Here is a 13,074-nt window from a genome sequence, read left to right on the forward strand (position 1 = left end):
CTTCCTCCCTCCCTCCCCCACTCTCCCTCCCTCTTTCTTTCTTTTTTTCTTTCTTTTTCTTTCTTTCTCTCTCTTTCTCCCTTTCCTTCCCTCCCTCCCCCTCCTTTCCTCCCTTCCTTCCTCCCTCCCTCCCTCCCTCCCTTCCTTCCTTTAGAATGTGCACATTAATATGGATATATATGTGTGTGTGTGTGTATACATATATCTCCATATATATTTTATTTTTATTTATTTATTTATTTTTAAAGATTTTATTTATTTATTTGAGAGAATGAGAGAGAGAGAGCAGGAGAGGGAGGAGGGTCAGAGGGAGAAGCAGACCCCCTGCCGAGCAGGGAGCCCGATGCTGGACTCGATCCTGGGACTCCAGGATCATGACCTGAGCCGAAGGCAGTCGCTTAATCAACTGAGCCACCCAGGCGCCCCCTCCATATATATTTTAGAGGGTGCAAATCTTAAAGCAAATCTGGGAGGCTCAAAGGGAATTATATGGGTAAAGTTGCATTTATTTGAAGGAGTGGTATAATTACACATTCAGGAAGTGGTTAAAATCCCAATGTCATTACCACAAGCTGCACAGGTACACACTATTCTAACTTAAGTAACAGACAATCAGGCAGCCACATATAAAAATTATGCAGTAACTATTCTTTGGTTAAATTTCAGTTTTCCAACCTCAGTGCTTTGACATTTTGTACCGGATGATGCTTGGTTGTGGAGGGCTGCCCTGTGCCTCGTGGGATGTTTAGCAGCATCACTGGCATCTACATACGAGATATCAGGAGCATCCCCCTGGGCCTGCAAGTTGTGACAACTAAAAATGTCTTTAGACTTTGCCACATGTCTCCTGGGGGACAAAATTGCCCCTGCTGTGTTTCATGTTACCAAGATGTGAAATATTTCCCGTGGGAAAAATGGAAATAGTATGGAAAATATTTAAATCTATTATGTATAAACCTCCACAAATAGGAATTTTTAAATCACTTGCCAGGAGACACTACTAGATGCTGTAAGGATATGGTGATGAGTAAAATAGTTTGTTACAAAGCAGTTTATACTGTAAAAAGACCCAAGTAAACTAGTCACTAGAATACAGTAAAGAATATGATAAAAGTCATCTTGGTTCTAGTGCAAGCAAATTCAAAGTGCTTATACAGAAAGGCAATTGTGAAAAATAAGTAAAGCAACCAGTTGAGAATTATGGAGAGCTAGAGACATATGTCCCATTTTAAAAAGGCACCACCAAGTGTCCTATGGAATCTCCAGGTGATCTGCATGCTCAGAAATGCTGGTCTAGTGGACAATTTAAAATGAAAAGCATCTAGTTTACAGGATTTGATCTATCTGGACTGTTGATTCATCTAGAAACTTGAGTCCAGTTTGAAAAATAAAATACATTTTAAAAATACCTGCTTCAACAATCACTAAATTCACCCTCTCCTTTCACCCCGTACTCCATACCAAAAACCCAAAATGGAACATACATGTGATGGGAGAGTATATTTTGTGTTGGAGAGGCTTGAGGAGGAAGATTGTTCTGTTTTGTCCACCCTTGAAATGATAGAACTCTAAAAGGTCTGTCACTCTATTGTCCCAGATTAATGCTGCTTAAATACAGACCCTTGAATACTGAAATGATCGAGTAGAAGGGGTACTTTATGAAATTACATGCACAAAAACAGTCTGAAACACTGCCAGAACCCATAGATGCGTAGTCTTACAGCATGTCACCCTCCCACTCCCCTCGCTGAAGCAGCTTACTCTGTCTCATTGTTCCCTGTTCTGACGCCTTCGGACTCTAACACATGCTCCTACTTAGCCTTCCATCACAACTGGGCCATGAATACCCACTACTTGTCTCCACCTACTGCTCACGCTCATCCCACTCTTGCTCTCATTCTCCCAAACCAGCATCTGCCGCCAACCTCCATGTCACAGAGTAGAAGAAAGAGAACATACTAAGTGCTCATGTTTGCTTTGGGGGCTTCTGGGTTCCAAGAGGTCCATTATTTGATAATTATCTGTTTGTGTGTCTGACACCACTCCAGCCTGAGCTCGGCCTCAGCATCCAAAACATAACAGACATGCATTCAGCATGCATTCTTCCAACACATGTACACAGAATGCTTAGGTGTTTTCCATACATTATATTATCTGGCATGCCAACAACACTTCAAAGAAGGCATAAGTATCCTCATTTCACAGATCACTTGTTTAAAAGACAGTTAAGACGCAGCATCATGCTACTACCCAGACTGGGTTAACTCTAATATTTATTTATTTATCTATCGCCATCCTCTCCCACACCCTCAGACTCAGTGGTTGGAACAGGGAATTGGGTTTTTCAAGCCACCGGTGTCATTTCTAGAACATTAATCTTCCACTTTCTTTCTGATTCCTGTTACTTAAAGTCTAGCTATAAAATTATCTATGCTGTTGTCTTTCATGTTTCCCAGCCCAAAGACACTATGTCAACAATTTAATGATATATAAAAATGACCCTCCAGATTCCTCAAACTCTGTTTTTCACACTTTTTGCCTTAATAGAAATGCATGTCCATTCCTTTTCTCCTAGTAAAGAACTTTATCTCACTCAATCTCATCAACTCAGGAACACTTGCAATTTAAAGATCTCATAATTCCTAGTATCTCCCAAATCACATTGCATCCACTAAAACTATACCTTCCAACATTATTGTTCAGCCATTTCTCTTAAAGCTCTCTTGGCTTCTTAAAGTCAAGTGCCACTTCATTTTTTTTTATACTTCTTCATTTGTCATGGGATTGAGGACTCTAAATCTATAAGTCAAATAATATTAAACACACCAGAGGGGATATATGCAAGAATTGGGGTAAATCTAGCTTTAGTGTGAATACTTATTCTGTAAAGCTTTAATTAATCTGTTTTATAAAGTAGTTTCTTTCAAGTAAGGAACCATAGATGCCCATTTCCCTGGATCTATAATAGCAGGGCACCTCTAGGGGGCGCTCCGTCTCACAAAATATAAGTGACTGACCCGAGCATGACAGACGGAAGGGATCATTTCAGGGGTGTGGGCTCACAGAAGAACCTCAGCCCACAAGAAGGATTTTGCGTTAGAAAACCTACTTAGGTTCAGAGCTTTTGAAGAATGTCTGCTATGATTATAATAAGCCAGTCCTGGGTATCCAGAGTTGGCAAAGCAAGCGCGGAAAGAGGTGAGCAATAGGCACTGGACAGATTGCGTTTCTCCTTGGCTGTCCCTCCGCTGACTCAGCAAAAGTAGATGGAGTTTGCAGAATTGCCCTACAGAATTGTCCTTGTGGCGGTGTGTATAGCGTTAGGTTGAGTTGAATTGTGGACAAAGCCTGCTGTGTATCTTTTTATCCCTTTCCGCAAAGCAAAATTACCTGCTACTATCCACTTATTATAGGAGCAAAAAGTATCAGGCAACCAGCCTTTGAAAAACTTAGCCATTAGCCCAGGAAAGGAGCAGTAAGTGATAGGAGTTAGGTACCAAAGCAGAAAGATGACTTCAGTTATCCTGGTACATACTCAGGCTTTCAAGTTCTGCGGTCCAGGCAATACCTGGGACCCTTTTATCCCCCATAAGGGTGACCACAATTCCCTCGAGTAAAGATCCTTCCAATTCACGCCCGGAGTTTGCTTTCCTCTCATCCTTGACCTTTGTCATCATCTGACGAGGGGCTATTTGTTTTTCCAATGCAGTATTAAGGAAAAGAGATGACACCACGCGCCAAAGATCAAACGTGTATTTAAAATTCTGCAGCTCCGGGGAGGCAGGCACATTTCCAGGGCAGTGAGAGGCGCGGTTCCCAGGCTGGGGAAGCCCACCATTTCTCTGCGGGGGAGCTGACCGCGCGCGGCCGTAGCCCCGCCCCTCCCCGCCGGCGCGTGCGGCCGCAGTCCCCGGGCCCAGCTCCCGGCCGGGAGAGCCACAGCGCGCGGGGGGCGGCGTGCCTGCGGCCGGGCGTCCGCGCGGGGGAGATGAATTGGAGTCACACGACTGGCTGTTTCCTTACGAGGGCTTTTGGCCAGCAGTCCATTAGGGGATCGTGACAACTTTTTTTTTCTGGCTAAAAGGATGAAAACTGAGTAAGTACATAGAACTTTGAACTTGACGCGGAAAGAAACCAGTACAAGCAGAACCCTAACAGTCACCATGTCCATTCACACCGGGCATTCCCTTTTTATGCTAAAAGCCGTGAACGCTTACGGGACAGCGGCAATTTAAAACTGGAGGAAGGGAAGCAGCGAAGAAACACGAAAGGCTGAAAGCAGGACTGCTCAAAACTCGGAGGAGAAATGAGGAACCGCTGAGGCGAGCTGGCCTGCATCCCGCGGGGCAACAGGCGCTTTTGGTTTTAGCCTATTGCGCTCTTCAGTGCTGTTTCCAGGCTCCAGACTGACTTTGGGGTTGTTTTCTTTTTTTCCTGTGAAGTCTTTGCTGTGAGTTTAAGGATGTTGTGGAAATAAGGCATTACCGGAAGCAACAGTCTGGCAGCCTGGGGTACGCTCAGGTTATTAGTTACAACTATTATTATTTGGATGTCTTTTTTTTTTTTTTTAACCCAGGCCAGCCACTTTTCACTGTCATCCATGGAAGAGATCTTATTAACCGCCTCAGACTTTGGGACCTATGATTCTTTGGCATGAACCCTTCGGAAAGTTCTTCAGCGGGGATGGAGCAATCTTGATTTCAGTTGTGGATAAAGAAGGCTGATCTGTATTTTTCATGCTGACAAAAAATAGCTGCTATGACTTTTCCGGCAACGTGGACAGGGGCCAAGTGAAGCTGAACTGGTCATGGTCTGTCGTCCAGTGTTCCCTTGTCGTCGGCGACTTTGTCCCCGGCCCTTCCTGGTGGGCTTGGTGGTGGCAATCTGTCTCTTCTACCAGACCCTGACACTCCGAGGGTCGAGGAAGCTCACAGCCGCTGTCCCTGGGGCTGCCCCGAACACACCCCCCGAAACCCAGGCAGGCAGATGCGAGAAGGGATTCTCCCCGGACAAACCGTGCTTCCTTCCCTCCGGTAATGCACAGGAAATCAGAAAGGTAAGATGGTCACGAGCTTAACCTTGACATTTTCCGTAAAGATAGCAGTCTGCCTCTCTCTGTCCTTTCTGTAAAACTAAAATTAACTTCCATGAGGTCTGAAAGGGATCCAGAGTATACAACGGCCCAGAGGGTGACCTTATGACAGTGAGACACATGTTAGCTTCAGCTTCTTCTATTTACTTCCAGAAAGTCCTGGCCTTTATCTCCTCTCTTAGAGTTTCACTTCTTTTCAGCTGAATGAAATAGACAATTTGGAGTTGGTGGGAGTGATGTGAATTCTTTCTAAAGGATTAGGATTCTGAGAGATCTGAAGATTTCCAGTTCAGGAACATAAACCATAGATTCATAAAATTTGATCAACATTGAGTGTTTCCACAAGGTAGTCAGCATGAGTGCCCAGACCATTCCAGACTCAAAGATATTCCAGAATGCCATTTTATAATTGATTAAATCGATTTTTCATTGGTGAAGATATTTCTAAAGCAACGTATTTATTTCTGAACCATTTAAAGGAATAGTATAATATGTTCCCTCAAAAGAATTGATACCTGCATTTTATTGTTTATAGAATTTGGGAAATATTGATTATCCTATACTTACTATTATTAATATTACTATACTATTACTAATATTACTATTCTAATTAACTTTACTAATTTTGTGAATGTTGGAAAAAACACAAAACACACAAAAAACTCCACAGGATTTCTATTTTAATATACCACTCTGTTCATGCCTATCAATGAGATGATGACCTTTAAAATAATCCAGCCTGAAAAAGAAAAACACACATGCAAAAATTCATGGCAGCAAAGCCACTGACTTCTGTGCTCCAGCAAAAAGTATAGCAAGGTAATTTAGGAAGCTATAAGTACTATCTTATATATGCAGTAAATTCAGGTAGATCCTAGGATTGTGGTTATTGTTTGGAGCAGAATTTCCTGTTGAAATTCTAACGCCTCCAGCATGACTACCATCTTGTTTCAAGAACTCCTTTATGTACTTCCTTTAGACTCATAACCCTGTGAGATAAGTAAGGTGGGCATGCTTGCCATCAATGCACAGGTAAGATGGCCGCTGCTCAGAGGTGTGTAGGCAGACCACAGGGCTAGCAGGATGACCTGATACACCCACCTGGTTCCTACCACAGCACTGGTGCTGAAATCAAAGTGAGTTCAAGGCTCTGATAACAATTGGTGAAACCACAACTGTAAGAAATATAATAGGTTAGAACAAAAAAAAAATTTAAAACCTTGTAAGTGAGTGACTTAGTTTATCAACAGTGTCAAGACACATTACAAAGAATAGCAGATAATATAACTAGAAACACTTCCAGGTGAAACTCCAACTGCAAGTGCGAGTCAGTGACTAAATGTTCTAACATCACTGAAGAATCTGTGTTTTTTCTTCATTTGTACTAGCATTAATTTTTATTTGCATTTTTTAATACATTGAATTTTTTATTTATTTATTTGAGAGAGAATGAGAGAGCGAGTATGAGAGGGGGGAGGGTCAGAGGGAGAAGCAGACTCCCTGCTGAGTAGGGAGCCCGATGCTGGACTCGATCCTGGGACTCCAGGATCATGACCTGAGCCGAAGGCAGTCGCTTAACCAACTGAGCCACCCAGGCGCCCAATACATCAAATTTCTAATGGGTGTAAACTATGACTTGGAAAGTCACTTCTTGTTTTTTTTTCCCCCCAATATTAATAAATACAGTTTCTTTAAAAGTAGTTGAAATGGTTTTGCTCCTTTTTTTTTTTTTTTTTTTTGAGCTAGTTTTGCTTTTTAAGTACGGAGTAAAAATTGGTGCTAAAAATTTTGGACAAAAAGGTTTTTTATTCATTAACTTACAGCTCTTCATACTCCCTGCTTGACTTTATGTGACTCCTGCTTTTGCCTGTAACACAGGCATATGTTAACTGTTATTTGTAGGCTGTCACAGAAAATTCCATTTCAGCTTTGGATCTCCTGCTACTTATAAACCATCTGAAACTTATTGGCTGCTTGTGTAAAACATTCACTCTAGAATTTTCTTCACCAAAAAAAAAAAAATGCCAATCACATGATTTTTCCCCCAAATTATTCACAATCTTAATATTTTAATCATAAACAAGATTCTAAATTCACAATTATAATTCAAAAGCCCATGGATATAAGAAGTCAATTTCCAAACATTTGCCATGTATTTCTATTTTTAACTAATTTGTGTCAGCCATTGGTTTAGAGCCAGTTTTTATTAGAGATAGAAAGGAAACTAGAAAGAATCATGTGGAAGTTAGTTAAAACAAGATATAACTTAGTTCTCCTTGTAATACATGTTCCAAGAAAAAAGAATCCAATAATAATCCAGTTTTAAGGATTAAATATTCTGTAAGATAGTTAAAGTGAAAAAACAAATGTCTTTGGGATCAGTGTATATGGATCATTCTCAAAATGAGCTACCTTATGAAGTTCATTAAAAAAATCACTGATGGGGCGCCTGGGTGGCTCAGTCAGTTAAGCGTCTGCCTTCGGCTCAGGTCATGATCCCAGGGTCCTGGGATCGAGTCCCACATCGGGCTCCCTGCTCGGCGGGAAGCCTGCTTCTCCCTCTCCCACTCCCCCTGCTTGTGTTCCCTCTCTCGCTGTGTCTCTCTCTGTCAAATAAATAAATAAAATCTTAAAAAAAAAAAAAAGAATCCTTAAAAAAAAAAAATCACTGATGAAGAAGATAGCAGGAGGGGAAGAATGAAGGGGGAAATCGGAGTTGAAGACGAACCATGAGAGACTATGGACTCTGAAAAACAAACTGAGGGTTCTAGAGGGGAGTCGGGGGGGATGGGTTAGCCTGGTGATGGGTATTAAAGAGGGCACGTTCTGCATGGAGCACTGGGTGTTATATGCAAACAATGAATCATGGAACACTACATCAAAAACTAATGGTGTAATCTATGGTGATTAACATAACATAATAAAAAAAAAATCACTGATGAGATGCTTGTGTAGATTTTCCTCAAGACCTAAAATTAGCTTTTATAGAAGAAGCATTGTTTCTGTCTAGAAATTTTAGGTTTTGGTATTACTTTTATTTACAAACCAAAATGTTCATTTTTCTAGGGCTTTCCCTTACTGATATCCATCCATTTTAAAGTGATTTTTAAAGTTACTTAAAATAACTGATTTTGACCTAAGGTTCATGGACTCCAGGAAGTATTTGGATTTATAAGATGACTACCAAACGCAGACATTTCACACAAAATATTGTGTATATGAGTGTACACATTTGTCTGGGAAAAATCCTGATCCCCTGCAGATATTCAGACCTAAAGAAATACTAAGAACAAACAAAATGATTAAAAAGCAATGCATTTAAACTTTAATTGCTCCTCCAGGAAGTATAAGTTGGGCTTGGATTTACAAATCTGTAAAAGGAAAACAAAATCTTAATGAAAGAATCCATGTGATGACACTTGGAAAAGAGTTTCGATGAATGCTGTAGGGATAAACATTCAGAAACTAAAATACACTCACAGAGTCTTTCTCGAATCATAGTTTTCATACTTTCGTGAATGAGCAGTAACTATTCCCCAGTCTCTTTGGTTGCAATTCTTTCCAAGAGAAGACCTTTTGTACTTCATCAGCCTAGCGACAGAGGGTTCTGTAGTAGCAGATATTTAAAGGTGGGTGACTGACTATGCCCTTAATACCTTTACAGCTGGGACTTGGTTCACTGTCTAAAACTGTTTTCAATACAGATTGAGATCATGGTCTAGTATATGCCAACTTTCCATAGTGAGGGAGTACTCTCCCTCTTCTGGCCAAATTTTAATTCTTTTTTCCGTTTGAACTTTCCAAAGGACCTTGCTAAGCAGCTGTACTTTTGTCATTTCTTCGGGTTTTCTCCCAACTTTAGTTGTTTAAATTTTGGCTACTAATCTGCCATGTCTTAAAATCATTTCAATTTAATGTGTAAGCTGAAGACAATTCCATTTGTCTTCACTGAAGTAGATCACTCAGTAGATTTATTTGTTTTCCTGGAATCTAACACTTTAATATTTCACAACATAGGAAGCACATTAAATGATGAACAGACATAATGGAAGAAAATATGCTTAATATACATCCTTAGTATATGTTCCTTTAATGGAAACTTTACTATTTGGAGAATACATTTATACTCACTGTAGCCATGTGTTACTGATTATCTCCTGTTGATACTCCGCAAGGAGAATTAGTAGTTCTTTGTTGCTTGACTATTCATTTCTCCATTTCTTCTGGACGCTCCATTCTCCTTAAGTGACTACTCTCTACAACTACTCTTCCTGGTATACAGCCATAATCCAATGCAAATAATTGAATGTTTTCATACAAATATGCTCTATTTAACTTAGTTTGTGTCTCCAATAATGCATAATATATTTAACATTTGAAAATTTCTAAAAATTGCTTGTTTAGCCCAGGTTTTCTATAGACAGAACCTGAGGCAAGCACTTACATGCTAAACTTCATTAGATGCTGCAATCTCAGGGATGCAAGAGTAGGGGGGAAAGGGAACAAGGACAGCAAAGACAAATGGGTGCATTTATGAGAGACATAACCAGAGAGGCTGTATTAAATTCTACATCTCAAAACAAGCATGGTGGGGAAGGGGCAGGAGGGACAAGTGATTTATCTCTTGGCTTTTCCTTTCTTCTGTCTTCCATTGGTTAGAGTTGTCCCGTGCTACTTCCACGTAGTGTTACCTGGACTCTCAGGGTGGCCACTGGGCAAGCCAGGGCCTCAGTGGGTGTAGTCCTGTCAGGGCAAAGGTGGTTCCTCCTTCTCAATCAGTATGGCGCATAGGAACTCCCAGGTCTGTGGTGGCCATGGTGGTAAAAATGGTGTCCATGGCTTACCACAACCATGCCACAAGTAATGTCCACCGGAGGGGTATGTGATACAGTAGTTATGCTAATGTTGCTTTCTAAAAGCCACAGAATATGTCAAAATGTGCTCTTACTCTTGGGAAATGGCATCACTCTCTTTAAGTGAAATGTTTGTAATTATCTCACTGAGAGTTCTCCAAATTAAAAAAAACAATTCTCACTTCATCTTTACCCTTTGTCTTCCTAATTCAGTTCATTCTTTCATTTTCTTCATTCCTTCAGTGACTATCTGGTGAGCAGTTTGTGCCAGACACTGTACGAGGCACGGGTGGCACAGAAATAAAAGGCATTGTGAGACAGATCAGGAGTTAAATCAGTGCTGGGGAATCCATAACTTTAATAGAGCATTTTGAAAGATGAGCAGGAGTTAGAAAGGGTGGGGAAAGAGAAATGTCTTACAAGCAGAAAACACCACATATGCAAAGAAGAAATTAAATGATAGATTTGGAGGATGCAGGGTATTCTGTGTGTGTGTGTGTGTGTGTGTGTGTGTGTGTGATGTGTTGGGGGGAGCAGAGCAGGAAGGCAAGGAAATCAGGTAGAAAATTCATCAGGGTCTAGATGTGGAAATGTGGGCATGATAGAGAGTCTGGATTCTATCCTGTAGGCAATAGGGAACCCCTGAAGAGTGGTAAGCAAAAAGTGGCATAAATAGATTTATGTTGTAGAGAACATTCCAGAACACATATTGCAGAATGGACTGGAGGGAATAGAATTGAAGGTAGGGCATCCAGTTGCAAGGCTGTTTCCCAATGCTTCTTCTTTGCCAAATCTTACTTTCCTCTTGTGTTCTTGAACACCTTTCCACGTTTTCTAGAACTGGTTCCAGAGTTATTCTCTCTTTGTTACAATATTGCTATTTCAGACCTTTCCTTTGGACCATGCCTTCTGCCAGTAAACATACTCATAACTGATAACAATAAGTTTTCTTTGTACCTGGCAATCCACTTAACCCAGCGTGTTCCCCTCTCGTTTCCCTCAGAGAAGCTGTGGCTGGTTCTCTTTGGATTCACTTCCTGGCCACCCCTACCCATCCCTTCTCCTTTTCATTTGGGCTTTTCTACCAAAACTTGTCTTCAGTGATCCCTTGGCTATCAGATGGAATGATTTATTTTCAGTCCACATCCTTCTTCTCTGAAGCATCTTACACTATTAGACAACAACTCTTTCTTGAAACTTTGAATTCCGTGACACAATGGGATTATTTTCTGATCTCTATGGATAACTGGTGGTCTCCTTTCAGGGTGCATTTCCTCTGATGCTAAAATTAGACATTGCCAAATTTAGTGTATTGGGCCTTCAGTTGTCTTGTTTTATACTTTCCCTTGGTGATTGTATTGACTTTGTACACTGTTAATTTTCAACCTGTACAGATAACCTATCAGGTATATTTCTAGCTTGGATCTCACTCTTGAAGCCCCGGTGTGCATCTCCAGTTTCTTGCTATCTTTTATAGAGGAGTGATAAGAACTATGAAAACTCAAATGTTTTTCTTTCAAAATTTTCATGCCCAAATTAATGGCTCCTCTTGACCTCTATGTTTCCGTGAATAGGACTCCCCCACCCCCCATTCTCCGGAATGAATAGGTTTTAAACCTTTAAACCTAGAATTATAGTTGATACTACTTGCTCTTTCTCTCCACCTTGCCCCCACCTAATCCACCTGGCCTGGCTCCTTACTAAATCTGTAGGCCTGTCACTGATCCATATGGCCAGCTCTAAATTAGAAAGGCCAAACCTTTTTCAGGTTTCTCTTTTTCTCTCTTTGATTGTTACCTTTTTAAAAAATTTTAATTGTGGTAACAAACACAAAATATAAAATTCACCCTCTTCATCATTTTTACATGTACAATTCAGCAGTACTAACTATATTTATGTTTATAATGTTGTGTAAAGGCCACAACATTCTTGCCTTGTTCACAACCCTTATTCAGAACCATTTGTTTCAACCCAACTCAACTTGTATATTGCTTCCCAGTGTGTTCTCCATTTCCCTGGCTTCTGGCCTATTCCTAGATGTCCTCTTTGTGGTTTATATAGTGCCTTTAGACATGCTGTTCCTTTTCTAGCTCTGCCTTCTGATTTCTCTCTGAGACCACGATGCACATTTGGCCCTTTATTATACTAAGTAATTTTAGTTAGTATCACCTTAGAACAAGCCTGTATGACTGGTATAAAGTGGGTTTTTCCCAAGTCCCCCAAATGAACCCAGATAATAACTAATTAATATTCCAAATATTTAGAGTTTATCTTCACAATCTTGAAGCTGTGTCCTCATTACCACTAACCTAGACTATTTTCAGTAGCCTGACTAGTTCCCCTTCAATCTACTGCACATTCAAAGCCATCTATGTATAACTCCTATAGCATCTCTCCTAAATAGCCTTAAGTAGTTGTCATACTAAACCCGCTAAATTGAGTAGAATCCATCCCTCTCATGCCTAGTATGTTCCAACATACTCCTCTGGTCTTATGTCCCACTCTGCATTTGTTTGTAATCCATAAGCAAGCCATACCGTTGTTCCCAAATGCCACCATCTCTGCCTTTGCCTGGAGGCACCTCCAGCAAGTGTGTGCTAATCGATACCTCTAGAAATCTTCACAAACATTCTTAAAGCATTCTGGAAACTGGAATTTCACCTCCTCTTGGTGGCAGACCTTATCTCCATGACTTGATGTGTGCTTGAGCATCCCTAATAAAACCTATTTTTCGTTATAATTATTTAGAAATGAAGAAACATGAGAATGTAGAACTGGAAACAAGTTGGAGATCATTAGGTTCAAGATCTTTATTTTATAAGTGAGAAAAATGAAGCTCACGGAAAGGAAATGCCTCTCAGAGTAACAAATGGAGTTGATAATGATGATAAGATTAGACTAAGACCTGTGGTTTTCTAGCTGTCTCCATTCTATTTCCCATACTATCTCCATTCTATTTCCGTATATTCCATTCTATTTCCAAATACTCTCCATTCTATTTCTATATAATATCTCCATTCTATTTCTGTATATATCTCCATTCTATTTCCATATACTCTCCATTCTATTTCTGTATAATATCTCCATTCTATTTCCATTTACTATATCCATTCTATTTCCATTTACTAT

The 13,074-nt window shown here is 40.4% G+C and overlaps 1 protein-coding gene across 1 annotated transcript in view; it reads left to right on the forward strand.

Moving 5' to 3' along the window:
• The first annotated feature begins 4,807 nt into the window (after window positions 1-4,807).
• The window catches only part of CPED1 (cadherin like and PC-esterase domain containing 1), a 265,972-nt gene continuing 257,705 nt past the window's right edge, over window positions 4,808-13,074 (forward strand). Inside the window, exon 1 of the mRNA XM_021699370.1 lies at window positions 4,808-5,056. Within this exon, the coding sequence (XP_021555045.1) occupies window positions 4,808-5,056 (249 nt within the window). The remainder of the gene's footprint in view (window positions 5,057-13,074) is intronic.

This window comes from Neomonachus schauinslandi, chromosome 12 (assembly GCF_002201575.2).
Source record: "Neomonachus schauinslandi chromosome 12, ASM220157v2, whole genome shotgun sequence".
In the NCBI taxonomy this organism is placed as follows: Eukaryota; Metazoa; Chordata; class Mammalia; order Carnivora; family Phocidae; genus Neomonachus; species Neomonachus schauinslandi.